General features: G+C 34.2%; 2 protein-coding genes across 2 annotated transcripts; both read left to right on the top strand.

The window, feature by feature from the left end:
• Positions 1 to 247: 247 nt before the first annotated feature.
• On the top strand, positions 248 to 1,335 carry LOC115705222 (universal stress protein PHOS34). Its single transcript, XM_030632526.2, has 4 exons — positions 248 to 570; positions 676 to 785; positions 873 to 991; positions 1,072 to 1,335. Exons 1-4 carry the CDS (start codon positions 375 to 377, stop codon positions 1,160 to 1,162), a joined length of 516 nt encoding a protein of 171 aa, XP_030488386.1. The 5' UTR covers positions 248 to 374; the 3' UTR covers positions 1,163 to 1,335.
• A 12,581-nt stretch (positions 1,336 to 13,916) lies between these two features.
• LOC115704956 (GTP-binding protein SAR1A) lies at positions 13,917 to 16,085 on the top strand. Its single transcript, XM_030632203.2, has 3 exons — positions 13,917 to 14,283; positions 14,671 to 14,802; positions 15,327 to 16,085. The coding sequence occupies exons 1-3, from the start codon at positions 14,155 to 14,157 to the stop codon at positions 15,645 to 15,647; spliced, it is 582 nt and encodes a 193-aa protein (XP_030488063.1). The 5' UTR covers positions 13,917 to 14,154; the 3' UTR covers positions 15,648 to 16,085.
• Positions 16,086 to 17,264: the final 1,179 nt, after the last annotated feature.

Genomic DNA, 17,264 nt, shown 5'->3' with positions numbered 1-17,264 from the left:
GAATAATTTATTTATTAAATTTTTTGGCTTGGCTGCTTATAGACTTTTGACTACGACTACAAGATGTACATAACAATAGAAGATAGCTCAAGCTCTATTATTATCTCACAACTCGGCAACTTGTCCAATTTCCATTGGTCAATGAGTTACTTTCACAATTAATAATATGAGCTAAACTTGATAACTAAGCTAATGGTATTTAGTGTTCTAAAACCACTCTTCACTCAATTTGATATTTATATCCCATGCTTCAGAACAGAAAACTATTATAAACAACGGCCAAAACCAACTACTACCTTTTCTATAAATTTGGATACCCTTTAAATCTTTCTTTGTTATCAATATCTTGAGGCCAAGAAAATTCTCTTTAGATAATGGCTATGGAAGTGAAGATGATGGGGAGAGAAACCAAAATTGTGGTTGCTGTGGATGAGAGTGAAGAGAGCATGTATGCACTATCATGGTGTCTCAACAATTTCTCTTCTAAAAATGACCAAAACACCAACACCACTCTCATCCTTCTCTATGTCAAACCTCCTCCTTCGGCCTACTCTTCTTTAGATGCTGCAGGTTTGTAACAATCCCAATTCTTGGTACTATTGCTAAAACAAAGCAAAATATTATTGATGGTTCTGCAGATACTAAATAGATCTAGAGTGTACTATGTTTTTATAGGGTACTTGTTTTCCACTGATGCCATTGGAGCGATGGAGAAGTACGCCAAAGAATTGGTGCATTCAGTAATGGAAAGAGCTGAAGCAGTCTACCAACACTCTGGGGTCAAAGTAAGCCTTTTTCTCTACTCTTCAAGCACTTGGTTTTCAGTTCAGAACATAGAGAGTTAGATAGTTACCTGCAGCCTTTTCTTTCAGATGAATGTTGAGAAGAAAGTCGGGACGGGAGACGCCAAAGATGTGATTTGCCATACTGTTGAGAAACTTAGAGCTGACACTTTAGTCATGGGAAGTCATGGCTATGGTTTCTTCAAAAGGTTGCCAATTAATTACTCTCTCAGTTATGAGTTTTACAAAGTTTGATTTTCTGAAAATCTCTTCTCGTATTTATTTGCAGGACTCTTCTTGGTAGTGTGAGTGACCACTGTGCCAAGAATGTCAATTGTCCAGTGGTGATTGTCAAGCATCCCAAGCAAAACAGAGTTTAGGAAGGTTAAAAGTTGATGAAATGCTAAAGAGACAAGAAACTTAGAGGCCCGTAGATGGTCAGAAATGTATTTCTGAATTTCATGTAAATATGCAACAAATTGAACATCTGAGAAGATGTTCAAATTCCTATCAAGATTTACACTTACACAATGATTAGCTCCTTTGTTGTTTATGTCAAAGCAAAAAACATGGAACTAACCAAAAAATCTATAAAAGATGGAAGACTTGAATCTCAGATCTTGTGGAAGCAAACCTCTTGATTACAAAATTACACAAGGTTTTCATGGAATAAAGAAAAGGGTAATCTAGAAATTCAAGCAACATATATTGTTAAGTGTTGACACAACACATCAAAAACAATTTTCTTTCAGGCTCTAGCTAACCCAGGGTGTTATATTGAGAACTGGCCAATTAAGTCTACTCAACTATACAATTTATATTTTGTTGTGTCTAATACGATATTTTTGCTGTGGATGAAATATGTTGAGGTGTTAGGTACTGAATCCTTACTGTTTACTGAGGTTTTCTGGAGACCCATTATAAGAAAGATTAACCTAAATAAAGAAATATTAAAATAAAATGAGACAAGCTGGTTGGGGTGTTAATGATCCTTAGTCCACGAGTCACTGTTATTGAGCTCTTGGCTATGGAGTTTACAATATATTTTTTAGTTTTGAACTCTAGAAATTTCAAGTCTTTATATGGAGTAATAATGTCATATTTATAGGCGTATATCCTTGATGGACCGGACTGATTTTGACCCATTAGGGTTATTTGAGTGTAAAAATCTCACTGATGGAGTAAAATACAATTTTTTATTAATATAATTTGAGTTGTTGGGCCGTGTAGGTGAGGACCAAATTGGATTGAGTTGTCTTTTGTACACGGTCGTACTGTTGGCAGTGATGTGAGGCGTAAGCCGTCGTTGCAAGGAAGAAATATCAAAATAGTGATTGTCCGCCCAAAAAGGTGGTTTCCTTTTTGTTTTATGTCTTCCCAAGACCTAATAGAAGGGATAAGCTATTAGATTTCTCAGGATCGTGTCAAAGAGGTGTTATGTGAGCAACCCCTGAGACACCAAGTGATCCCGAACGCCTTTTCATATTCCGTTCTCGAATGATCCCTGAGGGTATCCTTCTTGAGTTCACATTAATTTCCTACTAAGTACAAAATTAATATTCAAGAATTATTGTCTGGATTCATCACTTGGAAGTGATCGTGAATCGGACCGCCAGTCTGGTTTTGCTCGTTCTCAATAGATGGGTTGAGTAAGTAATCCGCTTTGGGCCAGGGAATGGGCTTCGTATCCGTAACGGGCCTTTGTTAGGACCTAAATGTCATCTATCTAGAATCACGAACAACATTTACCCCCAACCTTCGTGGCTCAGGAGTTACAGGCCACCTTCCTTCAGATTTGAGACACAACCCAAGACCATGAACTGAACAGTCCTCTTGCTATTCTGCTTGGGGTATTTTGGGAATACCCTAGACCTTTTGTATTTTGTTGGTGTTCCCCACATGTCAGGTAACCATTAGCGCGTGTGAGCTACATGGCCAATTAGGGTATGTGTCACATTGGGTACCATACTGGCGGTTGATTCATGTTAGCACTCTGATCGAGATGAATGTCATCATTTATAAGGGTTTCTTGAATTCGATGAGTGCATTAATGATACCCTTTCATATTCCCGTACTATTGGATTAATGGGATTTGTGCTTTTTCAAATTCAATCTGAGCCCTTGGATTAGAGATACGTGAATCATCAGATTTACTATAAATACGACTCAAAGAAATCACTTTGCACTTTTAGCCATTCTTCAAAATTTTAGGTGAAAAGTTCTCAAACCCAAAAAATTCATTTTAGGTGAATGTCCAATCCTTTTTTCAAACTCGTTAAAGTGTGACTCACAAGATGATTGTAGCTTACCACCCTCAAGCTAAAGGACAAGCAAGTCTCTAACCTAGAAGTCAAACTTATTCTTGAGAAGACTGTGAATCCAAACCAAAAAGACTAGAGTACAAGGCTTGATGAAGCTTTGTGAGCCTATCGTACTGCATACAAGACACCTATTCGTAAGTCATTATATTGATTGGTATATGGAAAACCATGTCATCTACCAGTTAAGATAGAACACAAGGCTTGGTGGGCTGTAAAAAAATATAACATGGGCATGATTGTGGCTGGACAACACATAATGCTTAAGTTGCATGAGTTGGAATTCACAAAGAGAAGACCAAGGCTTTTCATGACAAGAACATTCATCAAAAGAATTTTATAGAAGGTTAGAAGGTGTTGATGTATCATTCTCGGCTCAAAATCTTTCTAGGAAAGTTAAAGTCGCGATGGATAGGTCCATTTGTGGTCACAAAAGTTTTTTCTCATGGTGTGGTAGAAGTCGTGAGTCTAAGTATTGGAAAGACTTTCAAAGTAAATGGTCAATAATTAAAGTCATATTATGAGTCAACGGTTGAAGAACAAGCTGTTGTAATTCATCTCGTTGACCTAGTGTATATGGAAGAAAGACGAGATCGAGTCGAGCTATCGACGATAAACATAGCAAACTTGTAAGTTATTAGTTTTATTCTACTTTGAAAGACAAGTCATTTTCAAGTCATAGTAGTTTAATTTCCATCAAGAAAAAAAATAAAAAAAAAAGAGAAAGAAAAATAGTAATAAAAAAATAGACATGATTTTTATCAACCGACCGTTCGGTTACGATTTTTATTTTACAAAAACCGTAACCAACCATTTAGAAATTATAACCGTACAAAATCGACCGTACGATTTTTGGCAGTTTTTAGTGGTTTTTTGGTTTGGCGGTTTTGGATTGCGCGCTTTGGGCTTTATTGCGCTTTTGGTGGTTTTGGCGGTTGTTGGTTTAAATATTTTTTTATTTCAAAAATCAAAGCAGACCGCCATGTCAAAAATACCAAAACCGAAATCGACCGCCAAATTCGATGATAATGTGAAACTAAAAATTCTTACATACCGGTCGATTTGATGGTCGGTTTCTATTTTTTGGTTTTTATGAACACCCCTAACTCCAATCCCATGCCAACATTTGTTGGAAATTATTTTACAAGGATCTTCAATCTACTCACAAGTATGTTGATTAACACCCTAAATATGAACTTCTAAAACGATTATAAAATTAAACATATATAAAGTATGAGAAACCTTACATTGGGTGCAGCGGAATAAAATGTCTCCTTCCGTTCAGATCTCTAACCCTTGTATCCTTTCTGTCGCAGAGTATTTTCAAGATCTGAACCTGGATCTCTTTCTCTCCTTCCTTTAATGCTGAATCTCCTTCTTGTTGAATGTCTTTCTTCACGATCTTCCTCACTATGATTGAGGTACTACTTTGTGACAGTCAGTAGTCCCGGGATCCGTAAGGGGAAACACCGGGTAAGCTGTGCAATCCCACACCGCCTGGGGAAGGTTAAGTGGGATGATTCTGAGACTGTGTAGGTATGGGACTACACAGTTGAAGAGAGCTTAAATGGATTGATTGGTACTACCTATGTCAACAAGGTGCATCTTGTTTTTCGGTAGCCCATCTCGAAAGAACTCCACAGTTAAGCGTGCTTGGCCTGGAGCAATTTCAAGGATGGGTGACCTCCTGGGAAGTTTTCCCAGGAAGCGTGCAAGTGAGGACAAAGCACGCTGGAAACACTCGTGTTGGTCTGTAGGGTCAGTCATCAATCCAGGAAGCAGCCAGAGTGACGTACTCGTGTATAAGAGTCATTAGTCCGTGGGTGTAAGTGCCCAATGGAGGCTTGAAGCGGGGACGTTACAAATGGTATCAGAGCCTTGACCTAGCCGGAAGTGTGGTCGACGAGGACGTCGGACCCCGTAAGGGGGGGGGTGATTGTGACAGTCAGTAGTCCCGGGATCCGTAAGGGGAAACACCGGGTAAGCTGTGCAATCCCACACCGCCTGGGGAAGGTTAAGTGGGATGATTCTGAGACTGTGTAGGTATGGGACTACACAGTTGAAGAGAGCTTAAATGGATTGATTGGTACTACCTATGTCAACAAGGTGCATCTTGTTTTTCGGTAGTACCAATCAATCCATTTAAGGAAATTAGATAGTTTTGTTTGTGTTTATTTGCATAAATTTAAACTCTTTATGTATTGGAATATGGTTTATGCTTTGTTATTATGAATATGTATGTGGTACTGAGAATGTGTGGTATGGACACAATATGAGTTTATGAATTGATATATTGATTAGGGTTGTTTTGACTTGTATATGTTGTATGTTGCATTCATATATTGTGTGTTGTATGCTGCAAGTTGTATGCTAACGTCTCAGGTAAAGTGAGGGACCATGGTGGGGTATGATACGGGGTAAGGCCGTTGAATGTAGAGATACCCTACCCTGCATTTTTCTGAGTCGTGTTTGAAATTATTATGGTGGGGTATGATACGGGATAAGGCCGTTGAATGTAGAGATACCCTACCCTACATTTGTCTGATTCGTGTATGACATTGTTATAGTGGGGTATGATACAGTGATGTTACTGTTGAATATAGAGATACCCTATCCTATAACAATGGTAGGGCTACATAGGCCCAGGTTATTATATGGGCAGATTAGGCCCAGGATATTGTAAGGCCAGGCTAGGCCCAGGTTATGTAAGAAATGGCTATGATATGCCAATGTTATGGTACAGACATGATATGATTGAAATAATTTTTATATGTTATTGCTATGATTGTGCTATGAGTATGATGTTAGGGTTGTGATCCCTACATATATGTAATGGTTTCGTTTAGTACAAATAAATGGTATATGATTAAGCGAGTAAAGAAAAATATATATGAGAATTGGATTAAGCGATTTTCGTTCTCGAGTTATTCTTAGAAAGAGTGATTTTGATAGTAAATTTTATTCATATTTCATTAGTTGGATGGATTAGTAAATGTTTCTTTTATAGTGATATGCATGTAGCTCATTCCTGAGAGTATGTTAACTTGTATGCTTCTAAGCCTATATATTGGCTAGCTCGCATGTGTAAGAAGACCTTTAACGATCTTTAGCTCACATGTAGTTCATGTAATTTATAGAAGACATGTGGTCTGTTTGAATGACATCGGTTTGTTGATGATATATTGGATCGTTATGTGTAGGGCAACATTCTTAATAATTATGCTACGTAACTATAATAACGGAATTGTAGCTTTATGGAGGAAATTAAGTAAAAAAAAAAAATTAACATTCAACGAAAGAATGAGAACAATTAAAGAGAAGTTTGCATAAGTTCTTCTACCCTACTCCTTGTTGTTTGTTATTTTTGTATTGTATAATGTGTTCTCAAGTGACATATAAGGATGTTCATTAAAGAATAAATAATTTAACTCTTAATGACATGTAAGGATGTTAATAAGAGAAGAATTTTTTACAAAATTACGAGCATGTTATTGCAAAACTTATGTATATAAAGCACGTATATGTAAGTTATTGGGATAGAGTATGTTTTGTTATTTAAGTAATGTATAAAGGAATAACAATACTTAAATTAGACTGTATATGTTATATGTTTTGTAGTTTGACCAATAAGATAAAAGTTAAGTACATATTTGTTGGATCCACAAGGTAGATAAGGAGGTCATGTAATAAGTGGTGACAAACATGAAGTCCCTCGTGTATTTGGTAGTTAAATTTCGAGGACGAAATTTCTTTAAGGAGGGTAGAATGTAATACCCGGTAAAAATATACATATATTTTAAATTTTATTTGTTATACAATTTGTGTGAGAATAAATATTTATTTATTTCTACTAATAGTGAATAGAGACTATTGCTTAGAATAGTATTGATAGATTTCTAAACATAGTTGAAATTATAGTAAGTGTCAAGGTAAAATTATGGTGTTTTTACGAATTAGGATAATTACTCAATTAAAGCCCAATATGAAAGTCTATTAGAGTTTTATAGATTATTTAGTGGGTTTAATTTATTGTATGAAGTGCATTAAATAACATTATAATGGAATTAATGTTAAAAAAATTCGTAGGTTTTGATAAATTCGCAGGATTAAAAACTGTTTTACTAAAATGATCATATCTAGAGTTTTAGAGCTCCGATTGAGGTGATTCCAGTGGCGTTGGAAAGATAATTCAAAGATATATAAATTTTGTAGAAATAGTTATATCATAATTCGGAATTTTTCTGGGGGAAAACTAAGCCTAAAGTTACAAAATAAAGGGCTTACTTTTAAAATTTAAAAATTTAGATATTTGTTGATTTAATAATATTTTAGCATTTTATTATATATTATTATTTTTAATTAACCTAAACCTATCAGAATACGATATCTCATAATCTTTTTATCAAACCCTAAACTATCATAGTTTTATTTTTCCTCTCCAAACCAATTAGTCAAAGCCTCATTCTTCTTCATGGTTGCTCCTCTCAAACCTTCCAAAATTCTTCTTATTTTCTACCTTCATTCTTAAAGTTTTGGATTTATAATCAAGGCTTGCGGGCTTGAGACATCAAATAGAAATTTGTGAAGAGGTATGAAATATTTTCATGCTCAATAATGCTAACTGTTATCTAGGGTTCGGATCTATTATATTTGTTCGTTTTCAGAAAAACAAGTTTCAGTAAAGTGATGATATCTCTCTTGATATTGATCCGTTTTTAGAGATTTTTATATCGTTGGAAAGCTTATTCGATTTCCCATAAGTTTTATGAAGAAACTTTTTGTTAATTCGAAGTCATACTATGTCAAAAAATTAGTTTTATTCAATATCATGTGATTCGTTTCTTGAATCTTGTTCTGGCAAAACTGTTTTGGTAAAATTGTAATATCTCTTTGAATATAATTCCAATTTCAAAGATTTTGGTATCATTAGAAAGGGAATTTAATTTCCTAAAACTTTTATGAAGATGTTATCTTTTAGTTCTGAACCATTCAATGTCAAAAGTTTGTATTTTTGCTAAGTTGTGTAATTCGTCACTCCATATTCTTTCTCAGAAATAGTTTCAGTAAAACAATCATAACTCCCTCAGTTTTAATCCATTTTTAATGATCTTTGTATCATTGGAAAGATAATGAAATTTTCTATAATTTTTATGAAGACAACTTTCACTGAATTAGTATATTTGTTGGTCAAAAATAGTGATCTTTCTGCTGTACTGTAAGAGTACGAATTTTAATGTTAGGGCCTTGAACCATGTGTTGTTATAGGTAGTAGTGACGAGATAACAAGTCTTAAGCAGTGGGATTTGAGGATCTTGTCCTCAACAAGAAAATTTATTGAGGTGCTTGGAGTAGCAAGAAGGTGTTCTTAACAACTGAGGTAAGAAGAGTGGACATCTCAGGCACGTGGTGTATGTTAAAACATACAACTGTATTATGGGTTTGTATTTACATGTTTTATTCTATGGTAGATTGTTGTTTTATGCTAATGTTATTAGTGTGTGATAGTGATAAGGCTTTTGACTATTTGTATGAGAATAGCACTTATAGGATATGTTTTCTGCTGCTGGTGTGAGCATAGCACTGCAGGATATATTTTTGGCTGCTTGTATGGGTTTTACTTGCAGGTTATCCTATCATGGGTGAGTACAACTTGTGATAAGGGATTGCCCTATTGGATGCCGAGTGTGAGAACAGCACAAGGCAGGGCAAGTTACACTTCATGTCTGATCAACATGAGTGGGAGTAGATTATCGTATGTGAGGACAATGTGCGATAAGATACTATGTGTTATGTGTGTGAGTATAACATGCATTAAGATTACATTGTGATGTGATGTTATATTGTATTTGAGAATAGTATGTGATATGATATGTTGGTATATGTATGCAAGTATGGTATGAATTGATTTGATGTTGTGATATTGTTATACATATGACTATGTTATCTGGTTGGGGGGGGGGTTATGTCCTACATAGCTCTTCTTACTGGGCGTTAGCTCACGGGTACTCTGTGTGCAGGTAAAGACAAAACTAAGCAGTGAGGATGGCGAGCTCGAGGCGTGGATTACATGTTAGGGGATTGTCACGATGTTTTGGTTTAAAAATATTTCATTTAAGATTATGATTCAAATAGTTTTTGTAAGGCTTTATATTTTAAAGTTATGAATAAATAAATGTTTTGTTTTAAAAATAATGAGATCTCATGCTTAGTTATTTTTCATTAAAGAAGTCTTTTATTGTCTTTATCTTAAATGGTTTTAAACGGACTAGCTAGTGTGACGTCTCGGGAAATCGGGGCGTTACAATATGGTATCAGAGCAATACGGTCCTAAAGGATGTGGTTGACCCTAACATGTAAAGTTCATTGCCACGAGACGAGCTCGACTCACTGTACTGTAAGTTTTAGTTAATCTGTTCATGTTAGTCTTACATATTTTATGTTGCGTTACATCTTTAGTGTAACTAGAAGTTTTCTTTGTGTTTAGAAGAATATGTCTTTACTTTCTATTCGCCAGATAGAAGCTATAGATTCCATATTTATGTTAGCGCTCCCACTCAATTACACTACCGTGTTCCCAAAATGTACGTATCACCCTGACCCAAAAGTAGGCTTAACTAACAAATCAAAGAACACTAATAACACTCTTGAGATTGAACCTAATCATATCAGGATTGAGATCATTTGATCTAGGATCAACTAGGCGATATTGACTTGAATAGATATTACGGTAAGTTTGATTAAATCTATGTCAAAGTTCAATATCGGTCCCTTCCGATGCATAGTCCATGCACCCAACCCAAGCTTTACTTTAACCAATGCTCTGGAAAGAACATAGCATTTTACCAAATGCAAGTAAACTCTGTTGTAGATTATCATATCAGTAAAACTCCGTGTTCTGATAAATCTAGGAATCTTTATTCACATAGTCATGTTTACTTTCCACCGTGTTGACAACACAATAAACAAGATCAAGTATGTGAAAAAGGTTTCAGATGAATTTATAAATCAAATAGACAAGCAATTTATAACATGAACCAAAACATACAAATGAATGAAAAATACTTCTGTTTCTTTATTGATATTGAATAAAATGGATTACATTGAAATGGAGTTTAATTTAAGGCATAAAACCCAACAACATTGTCATTATCATCCATCACTAATTGTTTAAAACACTGGTGGAAAACTATCTGGAACACCAAAACCCTCCAAAAAATAAAATATTTAACCCGGAAAGCTTTTAACCACATCCTCCCTTGTAGCTTGAACCTATTTCACAAGAAAACTCTTGCCAACCCTTACTGTCCAATTTGCAAAAACAAGGTTGAGTTTGTCACCCATGCTCTTCTTGACTGTCCCAAGGCTAAGTCTGTATGGAAACAATCTTCACTCAAAAAGTTTTACATTGAAAATCATAATTGCAACATCGAAGAATATTACTTAAGAGGCTTAGATCATCTTAATAATGATATTTTCACTTTGCTTCTTAGTTTAACTTGGCATATTTGGAGCAGGAGGAACAATGCTTGTAATATTTCAGAAAATATAATGATATTTAATTGGGCATATTTTATTAAATATGTGATTAGGTGGGCATTAGAGTAGGATTATAATCCTACTTAAGCTAATTACGAGTTTATTAGTGAAATACGACTAGAGGAACAAATGAAACGTAATTTATTAATTACAAAGATTTTATCAGACTATGGGTGTATCATGGATACCATTTTCGAAATAAAATAATTTTTGGGTTTGGCGACCGTGGGAACTCGACGGAGTGGTCAGAAATGTCACGACAATAAGAGATGAATTAAATTGGAATTGGAATTATACCAGAATAGTGTAGGATTAAGTAATTGGTTTAGCGGGATTAGTTATAATGACCAAAATACCCCTAGGGTGGATTTTAGGCTTTAAGGTTTTGGCGAGGGGCAATTTAGTCTTTTCCTAGAGTTGGGATTTTGTCTCTATGTGATTTATATGGTCTGAAAAAGGAATAAATATAATTTAGATTGTATGCCTAAGTATTTATTTTTTTTTTGAAAGAAAAACCTAGAAAACTAAGATTAATGGCATAACACCATTTCTCCTCCTCTTCTCCTCTTCGACTCTAAGGCCAGCACCTGCAAGGGGAGAATTCTTCACCAATTCTTCAAGCTTTAGCAAAATTCAATCTAGTCTAAGGATTCTTTAAGCTTTAAGGTAAGTCATAACTCCTTTTCCTTTGATTTTTCAAGGGTTTTGGGTTAGGTTTTTCTTGAATTCGGGTCTCGTGGTGTTTAGTGGAGTTCATAGTTTGATTTTAGGTATAATTTAGGGTTGTTCAAGTGTGTTTTAGATGGGTTACTTGGATGTTTAACTTGTTTTGTGGGGAGGATTGAGTTTAAGAACTCAATTTTGATTTCTAACATGGTGAAATGGGTGTTGTGATGAATTGCTATGAATTGATAATTTAAATGTATTATTTTTATGGTATTAAACTATTATGGAGTGTTTGAGTAGGTATGAAGGAGTTTTGGAGGAGAAAACCTAAGGTTTTCTTGCCTGCAAGACTTGATTGACCGATTGCTACTGGTGTGGCAGAACCGGTTGACTGGTTGGTCTGTGAGGGAAAATCTCGGTTTTCTTTGAGTTAGGTTTTTGACTCGGGATGTTTTTCTGATCTTGGATTAGGACATTTTAGTGATGTTTGAGTTAATTTTGAACCTATGGATAGTTAGAATTTGTCTAATTATGAATTAGGGTTTGTTTTGAGGATTGGATAAATTTTTAATCGAGTTTTGTTATCGTGATATAGACTCGAGATTGTCGAGCATGGTTCCACTTAGATCGGCCCACACACCCAATATTGGTTTGAGGTAAGAAAAGCTTTATGCATTGCTGCTAAGCATGTTGGTAAGAAACAATTATTATCGTTTGTGACTCGATTATGATCGAGGTAATGATGAGAAACGATTATTATCATTTGTGACTCGATTATGATTGATGTAGTGATGAGGAACGATTATTATCGTTTGTGACTCGATTATGATCGAGGTAATGATGAGGAACGATTATTATCATTTGTGACTCAATTATGATCGAGGTAATGATGATGAATGATTATTATCGTTTGTGACTCGATTATGATTGAGGTAACGACTATTATCGTTTGCAACTCGATTATGATAGAGAAAAAAGATAAAAGATACTACGTCATTAGCAAGTAATGAAATGAGTAATTACTCCCTTGAAAACGCAGATAGGAAACTTACTTATCAGGTGCTTTATTGGGCAACGATAGTGACATACGTAGCTCGTAGATAACGAGTGGTAAGGATGCTTTATAAAGCATTAAAGTAGAATTGTCTTATAAGATAATTAATTGATTATGTGATTATGTATTGAGTGAATATCTGTTTATTATGATGATGAAGTTGTTGACTATGAGTTGCTATAATTTTATCATAATGCGTAATATATGTGTTTGTATAGACGTTAAATTATATATGCATATTAAATATGTAATGAATCATGAGTATGTATATTATGTCATGTTGTGATTACTTGCATATTATATCGCTTTTTATTTAGTAGCTTCTCTTCGTCGAGTCTTTCGTGACTCACGGTACTTCGTGGTGCATAAGGAGGATAGAAAACCGAGTTCGGCCATGAGTCGCAGGTCTTCCAAATATGTACATATCGCCGTGGTGTCTTGGCTTCCGAGAAATAGGATCAACCCTTTGGCTATATTTAGAAATGTAACCTTACTTTTGTAATAGCTGTTTGAGACTTGTTGTAAGAGAATTTATAAACAGGGGATCTCTGTATTATGGTATATTTTTGTATAAAAGTTTTATTTTAATTTAATGAAAAAGTTTTTAATTAAGCCACACATTTCCTAAAATAATAGATTAGTTAGAAATAAGTTTGTAAAATACACACGTGGCGTCCTTGTGTGTCAGGGCGTTACAATGCTCTTTTCAACCACAATACTAACAATCTTCTTGATGTGGAAGGCTATGTTTGTAGTTTATTGCAAGACTATTAAGCAGCTCAAACTCTTAAACCATAGACAAGCTTTCCGCAGAACATAGCCTCGGATTAGAACTCATCATGTCACAATGCTCCAACAACACATTTTCTCTAGTATGACCACCATAAGCTAAATGTTGATGCCGCCTTTGATTTGAAGCGACTTAGAATAGGATTGTGGCTTCAATTAAGAATTGCGTAACCATGCGATTGTCGGGCTTTCCATTTCTAAATGGGGAGATTCAACACCCCTCTTTGCTGAAGCTCAAGCCCTCCTAGCAGCTCTTAATTGGTGCACTGCTATCAAGCTTCTCCTTAGCTCCATTAAATCAGATTGTTTACAATTGGTCACAAAGCTTAACAGCACTTAGAAGGACAACTCAACTCTGTCTAGCCTTGTTGAGCTAATTTGAGAATCCCTATCACACTTACTTAATGCTTCTCTCTACCATATCTCTAGGAATGATAATTGTGCTGTTCATCAAAATATAAGAGATACATTAAGGCACGATAAGGATTCATTTTGGAGGGTCTAATTTCTTTTCCTTATCAGGTAATTGTATTTTTGTTTATTTGTTTCCTTCTCTTTCGATACAATTACTTTAAAAAAAAAAAAAAGGAAATTATATTTTACCTTACGCTATTTTAGTTCATTTGATTTCATGTGTGGGCTAATACTTTTAGCATTAATCTTAACAATTTGAGGATTTAATATTTTTGCCACATATTGACATTATTATGATTATTTGTAATTAATAATAAAAATAAAAGTAAAAATTGTTTTGTAGACTTAAAACGATGTCGTTGTGTAGAGATTGCGGACCCACATCAAGCAAAGGCAGCTAAAGAATAGCGAAAACCCCGAACACTTCCAAATGCACTCCTTTCTTTAACCCTATTCTCTCTCCCTCTCTCTCTCTCTGAATCGGAGATATGAACCTTCGCCGGAGATACTGAACCGGACTGCTCTACCTTCGTCGCGATTCCGATCATCCGGATCCCTCAGCCTCTGAGATTATTCTCTCAACGGTTCCACAAAGATGTTTCTCCTTGACTGGTTCTACGGCGTCTTGGCGTCTCTTGGCCTCTGGCAGAAAGAGGCTAAGATCTTGTTCTTAGGTCTCGATAATGCCGGAAAGACCACCTTGCTTCACATGTTGAAAGACGAGGTTTTTCTTTTCCCTCACTTCTCTTTTTGTTTGATCAAATGTTGTTTTTATCGATCACCTACAATTTTCTCTGATTCAAGGACAAAGATTTATTATTTATTATGATTAATCTTACTGTAGTTTGTTGCTTAGTTAAGTGGCCAAATACATCATTCTGATTTTCCGGGAAAGTCGGTGAAGAAGTTGAATTGGGGTTTGAAGATCTATAATTTCTGACCCTTATTTGTTTAGTTAAATTAGGGGAAAAGAACATTATTTCATTCGTGTATATACTTGTAAAATGAGTAAAAATCAATACCTTTGCCAGATTTTTTATGTTATTTGCAAATTCCGCTTTTGATTGATTAACTATATGAATTTTTTCTTTAATGTGGTTTTCTATTTCAGAGACTGGTACAGCACCAGCCTACACAGCACCCAACATCCGAGGAGTTAAGTATTGGCAAAATCAAATTCAAGGCCTTTGATTTGGGAGGTCATCAGATAGCTCGCAGAGTATGGAAGGATTACTATGCCAAGGTAACCCTAAATGCCATATGGTAAAAAAAATTATTGTTCAAATTATGTTGGGAAAATCTTGCCTACTCTGCAGTTGGGTCTCCTGTTTCTGAACATGTAATTTTCTTCTTTCTCAACTCGATTTGAGTATATGTTAACAGCCCCCATTTTGTTTGATTGAATTGATTAGATGTTTGTCAATATATAAAACCACCATGCTCAAGCCAAATCTAAAGTGCATAACGGGGATTTATCCCAAAACTAAACAAAATCCAAAACCTATGTTAACATGGATTTTCGTAATCGACAGCATTTGTTCCTGGTTTTTCTTGATCCCCTTTATACAACTGCGATTGTTTTTTCAGAATCATATTTTTCTTAGTTTTTCTGTATATTCGAGTGTTGATTAACTGTAATTGTCAGCCTTAGCTTTTAAATGCCATTTAGCTGAAACTGTTTGTTAAGAGAAGTTGTGTAATTAGAGTTATTTATGAATCTTCTTTTGTTTCATACCCTACTGTCATCATGGTTATCCCTGCTTTCAGGTAGATGCTGTGGTATACTTGGTGGATGCCTATGATAAGGAGAGATTTGCAGAATCAAAAAAGGAACTTGATGCGCTTCTTTCAGATGAAGCCCTCGCAAATGTTCCATTCCTTATCTTGGGGAACAAAATCGACATACCTTATGCTGCATCAGAGGATGAGTTGCGATACCATCTTGGCCTGTCCAATTTCACCACTGGAAAGGGTAAGGTAAACTTATCAGACTCAAATGTCCGTCCATTGGAGGTGTTCATGTGCAGTATAGTACGTAAAATGGGATATGGCGATGGTTTTAAGTGGCTTTCTCAATACATCAATTAGTAAGAGAGAGGAGGGATTGTGAAAGAAAAAGATGCACTTTGTCTTTTGAATCACAAGGGACTGTGATTTCATTTTAGCACTCCCCCAAATCCTTATTTAGGCTCTTAGTGAGAGCTTTTTAGATTGAATGTATTGTGTTGTTGATTCTGTGTGGATATAGAAAACTACTACTTCTGCTGCTGTCCCTGCATTGTAAAATCGACTTGTAGCCACAAATCTCTTTTCTTTTTTACCACAATATAGCTAGCATTGCTATCTTTGTCATTTCTTGCCATATTTCTATTGGGTAAGAGCTAGCAAAATGGGATTCTGTGTTGTCATTAATTTTGATTATGGAAATAGGCAAATTTCATTTGCAGGAATATGTTGGAAATTGTACTATTCTGCCAATATTTTACCCGATATGGAAATTTATAAAGAGGGCTAAGTATTGTTCTAGTTGTTTCTATAATGTTCCATACACGTAGACAAAGCAAAACAACTATTTAGGTCAAAAGTAATATTGCGTAAGCAATGTGCTAATATAGTCATCCGTGGACCCTTTTGTCCTACGAACTTTTCAAAATCATTGTTTGCAGGCCAGAATGCTTAAATTGTGCATGGTTTATTGTTGGATCACAAAACTATCATAATTTATCGACTCTTATCTTTTAAAATATATTACTAAAATTTTACTTTTTTTTTTTTTTTATTTTTTTTTTCTCCATTTCATTACATCTTATATTTTTAATATATTTTATATTTTTTTTTGAGATAAATTTATTTTATAAAAATGTAATACAATTTTATTACTATTTTTTTTTTTTTTTTTTTTATAAACGTGTTATCTAATACATAATAAAAACATTCATAAAGAAGGTAAAGAACTATTCTAAACTTATAAGAAATGACCCCAAATCTAAGTATTATGAATGTTCTCATTTCAAAACTTGTAGAGAAATGATTCTTTTATATTATTTATTATTTATATTGTTTTTTTGTCACATAGTTTTTTTTAATATATATTTTTTCAAAAATTAGAAGCAAATTACTTAAAATTATAGTATATTTATATTAGTTTTGTTATTTTTTTTTTTTAATTTTAAGGTTATGTCAATTTTTTTTTAATTTTTTATGGGGTTGTTGTGGGTTGTTGGTATTAAAATTTTGATGTACAGTATATTTTTATTTTGTTATATGATATGTTATTATTTTTAGATGATATTTAAATTTTATTTTGCTATGTATAATAGTGGTATATAATTTTGTTAACATAATACAAAAATTTTAATATATGTATAATTTTACTGGCATGCTACATATATTTAATAATTATTTTTATATATTTTAATTGTATGATATATTATTTATTTTAAATAATATTTAATTAGTTTTTAATTAATTATATACAATCGTAGTATATTATTTTGTTGTCATGATATATATATTTTAATTGTGGTATATAATTTAGTTAGTATAGTATACATATATATTAGTATGGGATATGATTTTGTTCTGTTATTGTACTTTCACTGATTGTAATCCGTGATGTACGACAACCGTCAGATGAGAGAGTTATTTGATCTGACGGCTGTGATTGATCTAAGGGTAATTAGGGTTAAAAAGTAGAAACGTACC

Source organism: Cannabis sativa, chromosome X (genome assembly GCF_029168945.1).
Source record: "Cannabis sativa cultivar Pink pepper isolate KNU-18-1 chromosome X, ASM2916894v1, whole genome shotgun sequence".
Classification (NCBI taxonomy): domain Eukaryota; kingdom Viridiplantae; phylum Streptophyta; class Magnoliopsida; order Rosales; family Cannabaceae; genus Cannabis; species Cannabis sativa.
The sequence above is the reverse complement of the archived record's forward strand: the minus strand, read 5'-3'. Positions and strand labels throughout refer to the sequence as shown.

Coding starts and splice junctions, on each gene's coding strand:
- LOC115704956 (XM_030632203.2), top strand. CDS start 14,155: ATGTTTCTCCTTGACTGGTTCTACGGCGTCTTGGCGTCTCTTGGCCTC. Junction 14,284..14,670: donor TTCACATGTTGAAAGACGAG/GTTTTTCTTTTC, acceptor TTTCTATTTCAG/AGACTGGTACAGCACCAGCC. Junction 14,803..15,326: donor GGAAGGATTACTATGCCAAG/GTAACCCTAAAT, acceptor CCCTGCTTTCAG/GTAGATGCTGTGGTATACTT.
- LOC115705222 (XM_030632526.2), top strand. CDS start 375: ATGGCTATGGAAGTGAAGATGATGGGGAGAGAAACCAAAATTGTGGTT. Junction 571..675: donor CTCTTCTTTAGATGCTGCAG/GTTTGTAACAAT, acceptor ATGTTTTTATAG/GGTACTTGTTTTCCACTGAT. Junction 786..872: donor ACCAACACTCTGGGGTCAAA/GTAAGCCTTTTT, acceptor CTTTTCTTTCAG/ATGAATGTTGAGAAGAAAGT.